Consider the following 15,144-nt stretch of genomic DNA (forward strand, 5'->3'; position numbering starts at 1 on the left):
TTCAGTAGGGAAATAGTCAGAAATCTTTACTAATGTCTGCAAAGGGACTCACAAGCTGTTTCTCTTTTCTTCATTACAAAGTGAGCGTCAGTGTGTGTGTGTGTGTGTGAGCAGTCAGTGCGCAGACACAGAAGCGATGCATGTTACATCCTGAACATGAATGTGACGGAAAGGGACGAGGCTCAAATCACTGCGTCAGCTACAGGAAATGATGCAAAGAAAAGGCAGCAGCTTCTATTTTACAGCCTTCTAACGAATCACAGAGTTCTTACTATGACTCTATGACAGCGTGCACACGACCTGGGACACATATGTCAAAGCAAAATAATACAGAAATGGTTTCTGACATTTGATTCACAGGCTGGAAATATTGTTATTGCAGTCTTCAAGAGCAACCAATGATGTTGGGCTCAGCTTAAGGGCCGTGCACTGTGATCCGGCACTAAACTGATGGTAAATGTAAAAAACTGTGATTCCCACAAACAAATGAATGCAACATGAAGCACAGAAGAGCGAATGAGACACATTTACAACAGACCGAGGACTTTTATGGAGCGGCAGCTGCAAGAAACAAGTGTCCAAAGCAGGAAACGACCTCCCAGCAAAGCGGGTTCCTCAGGTGCAGCATGTCGAGCCAGCCCAGCGGCGTGCCACGAGCCACTCTAGCTGAGAATGCACGTCTTTGACTGCGACTGGGCCGCGCTCGCTGCAGCAGGAAGGAAAGGAGAGAAGTTCAGTGTTCAGTCAGAGTTTGGAAAGCTGTGACTCCTGACCGCCTCCTACCTTGTCTGGCTGCCGCAGCTTTCTCAGCCTCCTCCTCCTTGGCTTTCTTAGCCGCCTCGATGGCAGCGACCTTGGCATCATGCTCCTCCTTCAGGGCGTTCCACTCCTTCCTGTTGTTCATCAGTCGCTCCAGCATCGGGGTGATCTCCACGTGGAAGCGACTGAACTCCTGGGGCGACACAAATCAGACGCATCAGCGTTGCTCGATCCAAACCGCTAACGCTTCTTAAATGACACAGAGAGCCAGAGCGGCTCATGGGCCGTTTGCCGCTGCTCCACGCTCGCAGATGTTTATCGGAGTGGAAGCAGAAGCTGTGGGTGTCTGAGTGGGTGAGCTCTCACCTTGTACACAAAGGCGCAGACAAAGTCGATGAAGCCACACTGCAGCTTTGGAAGTTCGTCCGCTTTGTTCCTGTCCATCATGGGCTGAAGGAGAGAGAGAGAGAGAGCTGATGGCCTCATCATCACTGTGGCCTCACACACCTGTGAGACTCCAACAGTGTCCAGCTCTGCTTCTGCAAATGACGTTTATCCACCTGCTGAACTCTCAGCGGTCAGCTCCTCACGTTTTCCTCTTTAATGACTGCTGGAGTTACTGCACAGTCCTCAAATCATGCACAAAGCCCTGACTATGCGCTGAACTGAAGACCAAGGTCTTGGATGCTTAGTATTTAAAAATACACTTAATAAAGGGTTAATTATACAAACATGAAACGATGCAAGCTTCTTTCAGACAGGCATCACCTTTAAAACAGAAGCTGCTACATTCAAACGTCATCTTTCGGGGAAACGCTGAGGCGAGCTCTGAAAAGGTCACGATGGCTGCTGGAAAAGCCTCTGCAGAGTCCTGTCAGACCACAGTGAGTCACATGACCTCTGTGGCACAGGAAGCTCTCCCTGCTGACACCGCTTAAGATTAACTCAGAGCACCGCCAGGTGAGCGTGGAGGGCGGTGCTTCAGGTATCTGAAGGGCACGAGAGAGCAAGGCAGGGGAGGACAGGAAGGTTGGAAAGGATTTGGTCAGACACAGTCACGGCTCTCTCTGTATCAGCGCCCAACACAATGGCTCAGCACCGCCTGCTCAGCAGCGCCACAGGGATGCCAGTCTGTCCTTTCATGTTTGCTCCCGATCACTAACCCCGTGGATTCGGTCCACCCACCAAGTCCTCCCCAACTCCAACTTCAGAATAAATACATGGAAATAACTGAATGGAAATGTGTTTGGAACATTTCACTGTTCATCCAAACGAGTATTAGTTTAAACTCCAGAACAATCAAGTGAAGGTGGGGAGGTCCAAAGGCCTGATGTGAGAGAAGATCCGATCCCTCCTCTGGAGCCTTCAGGCACCATGTTTGTCGTACATTTGAGGAACCGCGTACCTTCTTTCATTTTATTCTAAATATTATTTTTTTCTCACATTTCTGACAGGGAACAACAAAAACCCCACAGCTGTTTCTGTCTGTGACTGTGTCCATGTCTGCGGGCTGTGCCTGGAGACCTGCCTGAGCTTGGATCCATGCTTATTATTCATATATGACGTCAGCTGTGCTTCAGTGATAATGGAGGCATTCTAATTCTGACGCCACATGAGAGCCAAAGGATTGGCTGTTGATTCTAAAAGTCAAAGGTTAGAGCGAGGACATCAGAAGCTGCAAACATCTGAGGTCTTACGATAGGCTGCTGTTCGAGGACCGTCCTCTCCAAGTCTCCCTGCTCCCAGAACTCTGCAGCGACAGACAGCGCCACCTGGAGGAGGAACCACACAGGTCAGATCAGAGCTGCTGCTTTGAAGGAGAACACACACACACACACACCTACACACACACACACACACACTGGGACTGGAGGAAGGACAGCTGCTGCAGATTTCCACGGAGCTGATAGGAGGAAACATTTGATGGAGCAGGAAATGGTCCTGCGTGTTTCACGTCGGCCTCTAAATCTGAATCAGACTGCTGCAGTGTCAGGCTGTGTCTCAGTGAGATGGAGGAGCGCTGATGAATAATATGGAAATTCAGTATTCAGCAGCGAGTTAGTCATCGAGCCAGTTTTGGGGAACAATTGCCGCGAGGCAAGCAAAGCCTGTAGACACAATCTGTGTGCGTGGGAAGCAGAGCGGAGTGAAATGTGGGAATTATCAGCCATAAAAATGTCAGCAGAATCTCACAGAGAATCAAGAAGCTTTTGTCTGTGAAACATCTGAGCGAGAGGCGTCCATCACCGTGTATCTGCACTGGATTATCTGTTTAAATCACAAAGCAGGCTAAGAGAGCGACCGGGGTTAGATTACAGCGGGCTATAGAGCGTCTGCACGCCTCTATTCACGATTGTCACCGATGTTTAGGTATGACAGGTGCTCAGCTCTGAGGGTAGATTCAGGTGATGAAGAGGCATCAGAACACACTGGGAACATCCTCAGTTCCAACTCTCACTGTGTCCGTTACAGGATTTTTAAATAGCGGAAGGCCCTCAGGATCAGCAGGACATTCCCCTCTAAAGGTCAGATGCTCGGTAAAAAGGGACATTTTAGAGAGCGTCTGCTGATCTCAGACCTCTGAGATCTGGACCCTGATTCTGATGCCATCGGTTCGGTCTGCTGCACAGAACATGAACCGCCCACGAGCACGTTTTGCAGCACAAGCTGTTCTGAGCAGATGCCACATGGGCCTTTACCCAGAATGCACTTCTACTGCTCTTCCAAGTCGCAGACATCAAACTGCTGCAGTTCATTCAGACCCCATCACCGATGCTCACAGAAACCAGGTTTAGTCTTCAGACTGTGGCCCTCACTGGGTCTTCCTGATAAGTGCAGTACTGAGAAACTTTAGCCCCGCCCCCTGCACGCCCACCTGAGCAGGAACGTTTCAATTAAAGCGTGTTTATTTCGATTAGCTGATCTGAATAATTAATACGGCTCATCCGTGCAGTAAATCACCAGGAGGACAGCCTGACAGCGTAAACACGACTCCACCTGCTTGTGATGTTAATCATTCCCCGACTCCTCAGAGGTGTTGGGCGAGTCCTGGGGGGTCCGAACCCCCGCTGGGAGCCACCGTCCCAGAAACTAAATGCATTATTAGTCCTGCTTTCTGTCAGCAGATGCTTTGCAGCGCTGCTGTGAAGTGTGTGGGAGGAAGAATCTAAAGACAAATAATGGTAAAAACCATCTCTGTCAAACAGCCCGATACGCTCGCCGTTCATGCTGATATTACATACTTTACAGAAATGCTGAGCCTGCCGGGCGCGCCGAGTGAGCGAGAAGCAGCAGGTTGCTTTTGATGCACAAGGCCGTCAGGAACTGATGCCGAATGCTGCCTGGAAAAATGGCAGCACTGACAAAACGTCTCTCTGTATCTACTTCATCATGGCTCGCCTCTCACAGAGTGTGTGTGAGTGTGTGTCGGGTTACAGCAGAGGGCCCATTTTACAACCAGAACTGAGACAGTCACGCGGGGGCCTACCTTACTCTGGATCTCCCACGGTTTGGCAATGGCAGACAGGTCACAGGCTGTCATCATCATCGCCCTGCAAGCACAGCACGTGGATGGGTCAGAGCTGTGTGTCTGGGTCTCCCTGCTTGCCTGAGTGTGTGTGTGTGTGTGCTTCTACCTACATGACGATCTCTTTGCGTGTAGTCTCCAGCATCATGTATTTGGTCCAGTCGTTCCAGTTCTCGTAGGTCTTGGACTGGTCCACAATCTTCTGGAACATGGTCCTCTTCCTGCACAGAGACAGACATTCCAATCAGCTCACAAGAACCAGTCCGCTGTTATTGCAGTTATTCCAAAGCCTGGAGAAAGTGAATTAAGTCATTTTGTGGTCCCCTGCTGAACGTGGAAGTTTGCTCAGTTACAAAGAAATAATCAGTCTCTAATTTTTATGGTAGTTTCATTTTAAATGAGAGCAACACAGCATCAACCAAAAACCCAGAAAATTCATTATATAAACAGATTTTCATAAGAATTTGATCCACACAATTCTGGCTCCCACAGACAGGCTGTGTACCTGTGTTACATGCACTACATGATTATAGTCAATCAGTCGGGTACTCCTGATCTAAGCTCATTGTGTGAACAAAGCACAGCTGTCTACTTGGTTTCACAGGATGTCAGGGCAGGGCTGCAGACAGGAAGCTTGGGTAGAAGTTGAAGCTGAGCTCCGTGCAGGATCTCGCCTCATGGGGTGAGGATCATGAGAAAGGTGGTGGAAGGAGCTAGTTAATGATCTGAAGGCAGGCGGTTCCACAGGTATGGCTGAGGTCTGCAGGGAACATCATAGAAGTCTTGGTGCTGAGGTCAGATGAAGCCAAAATTTAGCTCCTTGGCATCAACTCAACCCACCATGGTTGGAGGAAGAGAAATGTCCAGTATGACCCAATAAAGACCATCCCCACAGTCAGGCGTGGGGGTGGCAGTGTTATGCCTTGGGCTGTTTTTCTGCTGAGGGGTCAGGATGACTTCACTGCACTGAGGGGCCGATGGACACGACCACGCACCATAAAACCTTGGACCATAACCTTCTCTCAGCCTGAACACTGAAGATGGGTCATGGATTGGTCTTCTAGCATGAGAACCGCCCAAAACACCAAGGTACCAAAGGGGGTGCTAAAGAAGCAGCACAGTGTTTCCTAGATTTGATATTCTGTGTCTCTCCGTTAGCATGAAACCATAAACATTAGAGACTGTTTGAATTCAGCAGGGATCAGGTAACTATCCCCCCGCTGCAGGTCAGGTTACTGAAGCCTTCACATTCCAAAGCTAACGCTGTGGAACGATGCTGCTGGCGTACTGACTTGAAGTACAGAGCCAGATCAGTGGCAATGATGGCGATGTCCATAAGGTGGATGACGAGGTCGTGCTGACGGCGGTTCAGATTCTGATAAATGTTCAGCGCCTGCAGCAGAATACAAACAAAAAAAAAAGACACTTTGAACAACAAGGATCCAAAGGTCGAGGTTCCTGCACCTGAGACTCCGCCACCGGAGGAGCTCGAAGATGCCTCCTTTGATGAAGCAGAGGTAACGCTCAAACATCTCAGCCCCACTGCTGAAGATGTGATGGCAATCAAATCATCACTGCACACGAACAAAGCTTCACATCTTCATATTTAACGTGTGTGTGTGTGTGTATGTATACCTCATCTCTCAGCAAAGTCTTTCCAAACTCCAGATGGTGTCTTTCCAAGATGGAGGAGCCGTGAAGCTTCGCCAGAGGATTACCAGACCTGCACACAAAAACACACACACACACACACATGCGCGCGCAGTGGGAGGTTAGACTGTGATAAATCATGCATGTTGAGCCCAGGGTGGGCCTGGCTGCCTGTGTCCACTGCTAATGGTGGCTTTCATTAGCTCATCCATCAGCAGGAGGAGCAGAGCAGCTGGAGGCGTAGCTCGTCAATATCGACTCATTGATATTCTCCGTGTGTGACGTTGACTTCACTTAAAGAGCTGAGGTCAGCTTGGCGGCTCACGGGACAAGCGACTGTCGCTCGGAGTCGATAAACGCTCCTCAGAATAAACGAAGGTCTGATTTCCAGAAAGTTTCAAAGAACGTGACTGGTGCTCTTCAGCAAATCAGGACACGCCGCTCACAAAGGTGGCACCTGCTCACTATACAGGGTTCCCACTGCTGCCCCTGCACTTTGCAATCCTTACTTGAGCAATGTGCAAGTACAGAGGGTCGCAGCAGTCTCACCTGCTCACCAAGACACAGATAAGTTGTAGCCACATGTATCAGCGTGGTGTTTGTTCTTAAACAGGCAAACTCTGATTTAGCTGTGAGTTTATATGTGCAGTGTTTTTCAATGTTAGGGTCTACTGGTGACCATCACCAGCTTCACCAGCCTTCAAAAACCTGTGGAGCAGCTTCAGAATAATGTTCCTCACTGTGAATCATCTACAGAACATCATACCATGAATATACTCAGAGAAGCTGGAGGAATCTCTGTGCGCAGGCTGATAAGGATAGATCAGGAACACTTCCAGCATCTGTGAGTGGCTTGGCTACAGCTCCATCCATCCATCATCATTGGTCGAGGCACACACACAAACACACACACACACGATGATACACGCACATACAAGATGGAGAAACGTGCTCCTTTAAAACTGATCTGAGGTCAGACACGTCCAAACACGGATCCGCGTGAAGAGGAACGGGAGCTTCTGGCTTGTTATCTGCAGTTATCAGGCTCGCAGACCATCACAGACTCATGAACTGTCCAACTTTTACAGACATGTCACTGCCTCCAAATCATTCTGTTAAAAGGGAGTTTTTCCTTCCCACTGTTGCCAAAGTACTTGCTCATAGTGGGTCATATGATTGTTGGGTTTTTCTCTGTATGCATTATTGTAGGATCTAACTTACAATATAAAGCGCCTTGATCTGGCGCTGTATAAATAAAACTGAACTGAATCAAATTCATAATGACGTCGTGTTTTTTTTACAGTGTTTGATTTGAACATTTAATTGTTTTCTACGTCACAGCATCCTGACTTTTTGTAATTGTGGTTGTAGTTTTCTTTTAGTGGCTGATGTTTCATTAAGATTTGTTAATAAATGCCATATTTTCTGCACATGCTCCTGTCAAAAGACCTGCTTCTTAAACCAAACAGTAAAAGCTGCCTTCATGCGGGGTCTCGAGTAGAAATCAGTGTTTGATTTGATCAAATCGAGCCAATAGACTGTACAGAAAAGATGGATGGAATTTTAAGCCCTAAACATCGTTTTTCTGTAATGACCAGCAGAGGGCGACTCCTCCTGCTCGGCTGCTCTCTGAGCCCAGGAAACAGTCTCAGATGTTTTTAAGTCTTCTTTAATATAATATGATTTTGTTCTGCAAATGACAGAAAACAAGCTAAATGCTCCACTGGTGGCTACACCCATCTCATATGTGCAGCATGCATGCCAAACACCCCCAACCCTGCCTTCTTACTTCATCTGGTAGAGGTTGTTGGTTCCTCTGTGGTCGATATCGTGACAGAAGCCGGCGGTTACCATGGCCATGCACTCCAGGTCAGTGTAGTAACGCTTCAGATCACCTGTCTGAGAGTGTCAGTCACACAGAGCGGATGTTTATTCATGGAGTCGGCGTGCAGGTGTGCACATGCAGACACACACAGACACACACACACAGACATGCACACACAGGGATTTACACCGATCCACACCCAGAATCATTGCATGTGTCTGCGCTGTATGAATATAAACTATGACTCTGAGTGGTTTTCTTATTAACGACCACTTCAGGTACACTCCATTATCTCTGCCACAAACACACAAACTTGCATGGCCACATGTACAGTACGCTCCACATGATAATGAGCAAAATAATGAGATGAGAGAAGAAGAAGGAAAGGATGTTCATCACCTTGACTGAGAGAACGAAGAAGAAGAAGAATGGGGTGAGCAGAGGGGCGGGGCTGAGGGATACTGAGTGTGTGTGTGTGTGTGTGTGTGTGTGTGTGTGTGTGTGCGTGTGTGCGTGTGTGAGACCATAAGCAGGGTGAACATGGTCTGTCCAACGTTGAATCCGTGCCTCCAGTTGTGGTAGGTGATCTTCCTGTAGCCTTTACTCAGGGAGTACATGAACCTCACCAGGACCTGCAGAGGAAGCACAGCATGAGGTCCAGAGGTATTAATAACAATCCTTACATTTAAATGATGCTAGTTTATCTAGTAGTCTGTCACTTTTAACCCATAAAAAGTGAGTGTGTGAATGGAAATGTCTGTTCTTAAACAGTTCATGCTAAACTTTATTTAAAGCCCCTGAATTGACGCGCTGTGTGAACATTAGCCGTCTAATTTTTCATCATCTCTTATAATTTGATATCCCAAAATGCTCCTGTTAGTATTGTGGTGATGACTTCAAACCATCTGCACATCCAGCTGTTGCTGAGACAGTTCACATCACATCTGTGGTCATGAAATCCTTTGAACGCCTGGTGTTAGCCCATCTGAAGGACATTATAGGCCACCAGTTGGATCCCCTGTAGTTTGCCTACTGGGCAAACAGGTCGGTGGATGATGCAGTGAACATGGGACTGTATTACATCCTGCAACATCTCGACCACACAGGAACACATGCCAGGGTCCTGTTTGTGGACTTTAGTTCGGCTTTTAATACCATTGTGCCTGATTTTCTCTACTCCAAACTCTAACAGCTCAGTGTGTCACCAGCTTCCTGACAGACAGGAAGCAGCAAGTCAGGCTGGGGGAGATCACCTCTGAAACTCGGTCCCTCAGTATTGGTGCCCCTCAAGGATGTGTCCTCTCACCACTGTTCTCCCTCTACACCAATGACTGCACCTCCAAGAACTCGGCCGTTAAACTCCTAAAGTTTGCAGATGACACAACCGTCATTGGCCTCATTCACGATGGTGATGAGTCTGCATACCGTCAGGAAGTTGAGCAGCTGGTACTCTGGTGCAGTTAGCACAATCTGGAGCTGAACACGCTTAAGACTGTAGAGATGACAGTGGACTTCAGGAGACATCCCTCAACACTGCTCCCCCTCATCATATCAGACAGCCCGGTGTTGACTGTGGAGATCTTCAAGTTCCTGGGTACCACCATCTCCCAGGACCTGAAGTGGGAGACCAACATCTCCTCCATCCTCAAAAAGACACAGCAGAGGATATACTTGCTGAGACAGCTGGGGAAGTACAGTCTTCTACAGGAGCTGCTGATCCAGTTCTACACTGCAGGCACTGAGTCTGTCCTGTGCTCCTCCATCACAGTCTGGAATGGAGCAGCCACTAAACAGGACAGGTGCAGACTGCAGCGGACTGTACGGGCAGCAGAAAAGATCATCAGTGCCCCCCTGCCCTCCATCCAGGATCTGTACCTCTCAAGAACCAGGAAACGGGCAGGGAAAATCATCACAGACCCCTCACACCCTGGACACAGACTTTTTGACCTGCTGCCCTCTGGCAGACGGTAAAGAAGCCTGCAGACCAGGACCACCCGACATAGGAACAGTTTCTTTCCCCTCGCCATCTCCCTCTTAAACAGTTGAACTGTCACACTGCTCCCACTGTAAGACTGTTACTGCACCTTATGTATATTCCGTGGTATTCATTTCGTTTCTGTAATAAGATTTAGATTGGTTATTTATGGTCGGTTTATACGCCTTTGTGTATGTATGTGTGCATATGTGCACGTGAATGTATGCATATGTATATATATATATATATATGTATGTGTGTGTGTGCATGCGTGTGTGTGTGCGCGTGCGTGTATTGTGTCGTTTACATATTGCTGATTACATTGCGGTGCTTGAGAGTCACCATCTACTGGAGACAAATTCCTTGTATGTGTTTGCGCATATACATGGCCAATAAATGATTCTGATTCTGATTCTGATCAGCCGGGCGACTACAGTGAGCCCTTTAATCCATCGGGGAAACCCCAGCGCAAAGGCCCTGAACCAGGCTGCTCCATGTTCACCCACCCCTGCAGGCAGGAAGACAGCCAAGAGTACCAGGGCCATGTACACCCCTCCACCGATTGATGGAGGTCAGCTGCAAACTTTTCTCTTCCCTAAATGACACTTTACCCTATTCTTAGTTATATATAACCACTAACATGATCATTGTGTTACATGTAACATTGAAACCATCATAGCTGCTGCTGTTCCCGTGTGCGTCGCACTTAAAGCCACAGATGGGGGCACACGGACCTCTCTGGGAATGTGAAACTTGTCCACCACTTTGAGTTCGTAGTACATCTTGATGCCACACTTCACCAGGTCCAGTTCGCTGTGTTCAAAGTCACAGAAGTGAAACTCGAAGATCTCGGCTTTCTTTGAGTTCGGCAGCACCTCGGACTGTCGAGAAAAAAGAGAACGATACGTCAGATCAATGTGGGAATATTTTATTTGGTCATGACTCGGAGCTCCGCGTGGATTAGGAATGATTAAAATCATCAGATCAAACAGCTCCCTCCCCATCCGGCCCTGTTTTTCTTTTTGTGTGCTGATGGGAGCATTTGGCATTTTTACCAGGATCTCCTGAAGCTCCTCCTCCTCGCACTCGTCCGGTTCCTTCCCCCACCTCTCTCTGGTGTTCTGCGGACAAACACACATCGTCAACAGTCACCTTGGATAAAACGCTTTGGCATTCATCAACTGACACCTGATCTGAGGTCAGAGCAGGTTGTCTCTCTGACAAATCACCTCATAGAAAACCTGACAGCTTATTCCAGCTTACAGATGATGCTCAGCTCCTGCTCCTGTCATCCACATCCACCAACAAAGCTTCAGAGAGACAGCTTTTAGCATGAATACTCAAACAATAAAAGGCAGACATAAAAGAGAGTGCTTCATCTCCATATGATTAGAATCACATTCATCTAAAACAGTGCTGTAATTCAACGACTCTTCAAATCTTCCACTAAAGATGTTCACTTACTGAAAGTTTCATTAATCAGAGCTAAAGAGATTATCTTTAGAGGCCATCCTCATCTCTGTGGCGCTCCTGCCTGAAACAGGAGGAACGAAACTTGAGTGTGGAGACACACACTCACTCACCAGGATGTTTTGGATTTCATCTTTGCGACACTTGACGTGGTAGAGCACCATGTCCTGGTAGATGTCCTTCCTGTTCTCCAGTTTGTTCATCTTATCGTAGGTGTCGGTGTTGAGCACCGACCAGCCCAGGAACTGAGTCAGAGACTGGGAGAGAAAACACTGGAGCTTCATTCACCTCACAATCAGCGTACAATTAAACAGTATGTGTTACTGCGATATATTCCAGTGGGTAGAGGTTTGTTGTGTGTCGTGTGTAGTCCTATATATTTCTGCAGTCTCAGTCGGCTTTAAATGTACAGCAGCCGGCACTACAGGGCGCTTCCTACTGTAGGGTACAGTTCATTTAGTGATAAAGCAAATCAGTGACAGGGCAACAATATTAAGAGCAGAGGTTTGTTGATGAGCTGAGGGTGTTTTGTGTTACAGTGAGGTGGCCACAGAGACATCAGTAAAAGCCTCCAGGCCTGATTATAAATAATGCAGACGCTCTGAATGGCCTGCAGTGTATTTATAGTAAACCAGTGACACACACACACACACACACACACACACACACACAGTGTACCTCCATCAGGGTTTCATCCATCTCATCAAAAGGTTTCCCATCCTTCCTGTTATAGAACGTGGCCACACCCACAATCTCTTCCTTCTTGTTGACGATGGGCATGGACAGGACGTTCTTAACGGTCCAACCAGAGTCATCCAGCGGCTCCGTCTGAACATGAAAACACCCTGAGTTTAATTAGCGATGACAGGACGGCCTGCGTGCCCACTCTGAGCCGGTCTTATAAAGGAGTTATTTATTTTCTGTAATAATCTTTTTGTCCTACAGAAAATGCAATCAGACCATCTCAGAGTAACCATGTCAGGCAGTCTGCCTCCATCAGTCAGCAGACATCTGAGATGTTCAAATGACCGACTGCAGTTTTAAGCCAGTGTAACAGGCGCCACACTGTCAGCAGACCTGAAGCTCGATCCGTGTGTGAGCTCGGACAACGGTACCCACCGCAGTAGAACGATTAGAATAAATGCACTCTGAGCTTAACAGCCCCCAGGAACATCATTTAAAGTAAGGAGAGCAGAGAATGTGGGAAATATCACCGATTTATATGTTCATGATTAGTCTCTGGTGTACTGTTATAGTACAGGACAGACCACTGTAGTGCCGAGGTAATTTTTTTACATACTTTATTCCTACACATCCTTCGAGCTGGCTCGCACAGTGCAATCAAATTCCAGCATCCTCTTCTACTGAACATCTGAATACAGATGACAAGCCAAAGCGCTCTCACCGAGCCCTCAAACAGGAAGCTGGAACCTACTTTGTCCTTACTGAAAGACTTGAAACATGCAGGGAACATCATTATGATCATGTTATAATCTAAGATAATGCTATGGATGATCATTTTAGTCTGGAGTCAGTGAATGTCTGATAACTGACAGCAGGTCAGTGCTGAAGTCGTTCAGTAACATCTCTGTGATTTATGAACATCTTCAGCACTGGAGCGAAAGGTGGCGTTCATCTTACCTGAAAGCTGAAAAACTCGTCCTCAGCTGCGTTCATTATGTTACAAATCTGTGGGAAAAGGAAGTAAAAAGATGAGCATGTGAGGGGACCAGCGTTAGCACCAGCCTTCTGAATCATCTGGAAGCTTCAGAAGCAGAAATATCGGTGAGAATGAGGAGAAATGAGCAGAAGGTAGGATGAACGTGCTCTGGCTCTGTGGAACAAAGAACCACATGTTCAGGTTGTCACCCCCCCCCCCCGGCCACCGTATCTAAAACCATCACCGTCAGGCTCTCAGCTTTTTCTCTCAATCATGGAAACATGACTCTGCAGAGGAATAAAGTTTTCACCTTGTAAAGCAGAAGGGGAAATATGAAGTGGGAGAGATGATGTAGGCGTGACAGATGATGAGGAGCAAAGACGACGGGAGGACGGGACAGGAGGAGGACAGACGAGGAGGAGGAGGAGGGTTAGACAGACGAGCGGCGGCAGCGGGCTTGGCGGTTTGGGAAACACTTGCCGTGATTAATTACAACGGCTGCAGAAATTACAATTATACATCACAGCAGTGTGTGGCTGAGCACTTTTCATTTCCACAGCGGCGTGCACGCTGACAACTGTGTAATAACTCTGAAGGCACTCTGCTCATCGACCCACCCGCACACTGCAGCGAACATGAGTGGAAATCAGATTTTTAAAGGACACTGAGCTAAAGTTTTCACTGTCTCCACATCAGTGACAATGATTTAAGACTTTATTGTTTAAGGAGTTACTAACGTGGTTCTGACCAAGAACACAAAGTACAGTAAAATTACAAGATGGACGTAATGTTAACGTCCAACATCAGAGACTTTTTTTTGTATTTAATTCAGTTCCATTCTGTCACCTCGGGGTGCTTTATATGATAAAGACCCTACAATAATACAGAGAAAACCCAATAACCCAATATGCATCTGTATAAGCATTTGGCGACAGTGGGAAGGAAAAACTCCCCTTTAAAAGGAGGAAACCTCTGGCAGAACCAGGCTCCGAGGGGGACAGGAATAATAACTAATAGATAACAAATAAATGTCCTCACTCAGGAATGGCTAAAGACAGTCTGAGTTTGTGGAAGAAAACACTGAATCTTTTCTTCAGCTCAAACAAGTTTTTACTGCCTTTAATTAAACATTTAATGAACTGAGCAGGCACCGTTTGTACTCATCCGGCTCTCTGAACACTCATTCATTCTCACATTTGTGACCTCCAGGGTGTCCAAGCTCAAAGGTCACGACTGTCATCACGTGTCCACATGACCTGACAAACTGTCCCAACTCATCGTAAGGCACGAATGCAAAAGAATTTAAATCTCACGAATTTAAATCTCAGTACAGTCCTTTCCTATACATGGTCTCCTCGAGGCCCTCTGGGAGCTGACGTTTCTCACAAGAGACAAAGGAAGAAGGGCATGTTTGTTTTTTTTACACAGAAAAGCTGATCAGGAATATTTTATGCAGTAATATGACACAAACTTTAAACACAAGTATTTCCAGAAATATTTAAATGGTTCACTTCAGGCTCCAGATCATGAACCTGTGTTTTTTGTAATGACCAGCAGGGGGCAGCAATTCAGGCTGCAAAAAACAGTCTATGAGAAGCTAAACTTACTGCACACTTAATTTACAGCTTTGGCAAACACTTTGCTGATCAGTGTATGGGCTCTATTCGTGTCTTACTTAAGAAGATCTGATGCTTACTTTGTAAACTGGAGTAAAATAGACGATAAAGTAAAAAAAGCTTTAGGGTCGAGATGACAGTGACCTCAGTTTCTCGGTCAGATCTTCACTTCTGGTTTTAAAAGTATTAAAATGCTAACTTGGAGCTTCTGAATGAGTTCTAGTGGGGTAAGAACAGCAGAAATGTTGAAAGTTGATTATCTTGTGTCAGGTAATGTGAGCTCGTAGGAACAACAGATACTGACCAGCCCAGTTTCTGCTACATAGGTGGGTAAACCGCTGACCAGAGCCCAGTGATCTGCTGGAGGACTCCTGGAAATGAAGACATGTCACACAGAAGGTTAAACTGCCACAATCACCTTTAATAAAAGCTAACAAAGTGTAAATTTCAGTGGTAATACTTGGTTTACAGTATCAGTGTTAAGCAAATGTCATGTAAAACGAGCTCAGGTCAAATAACGCCTGAGCAGCCTTCGGTTTGCACTGTGGTGAAGTTACTGTGAGCTGCATTGTTTGCACAGTGGTTATTAATGTTTACAGAGCAGGGTGGGATCACGGAAATCACAGCCTCGTATGGCTGAAGGGAAAATATATCAGTGACGCT

At 46.9% G+C, this 15,144-nt stretch overlaps 1 protein-coding gene across 1 annotated transcript in view; it reads right to left on the reverse strand.

The window, feature by feature from the left end:
- pde6a (phosphodiesterase 6A, cGMP-specific, rod, alpha) overlaps positions 1-15,144 on the reverse strand; it is a 27,784-nt gene continuing 12,640 nt past the window's right edge. Inside the window, 16 exon segments of the mRNA XM_005453212.4 lie at positions 1-706; positions 784-952; positions 1,126-1,209; positions 2,457-2,531; positions 4,247-4,310; positions 4,399-4,506; positions 5,578-5,678; positions 5,921-6,008; positions 7,725-7,834; positions 8,285-8,392; positions 10,470-10,616; positions 10,791-10,856; positions 11,319-11,462; positions 11,884-12,033; positions 12,847-12,894; positions 14,786-14,852. Coding sequence (XP_005453269.2) covers positions 663-706; positions 784-952; positions 1,126-1,209; positions 2,457-2,531; positions 4,247-4,310; positions 4,399-4,506; positions 5,578-5,678; positions 5,921-6,008; positions 7,725-7,834; positions 8,285-8,392; positions 10,470-10,616; positions 10,791-10,856; positions 11,319-11,462; positions 11,884-12,033; positions 12,847-12,894; positions 14,786-14,852 — 1,573 coding nt within the window. The 3' untranslated portion in view covers positions 1-662.

Source organism: Oreochromis niloticus, linkage group LG2 (assembly GCF_001858045.2).
Source record: "Oreochromis niloticus isolate F11D_XX linkage group LG2, O_niloticus_UMD_NMBU, whole genome shotgun sequence".
NCBI lineage: Eukaryota > Metazoa > Chordata > Actinopteri > Cichliformes > Cichlidae > Oreochromis > Oreochromis niloticus.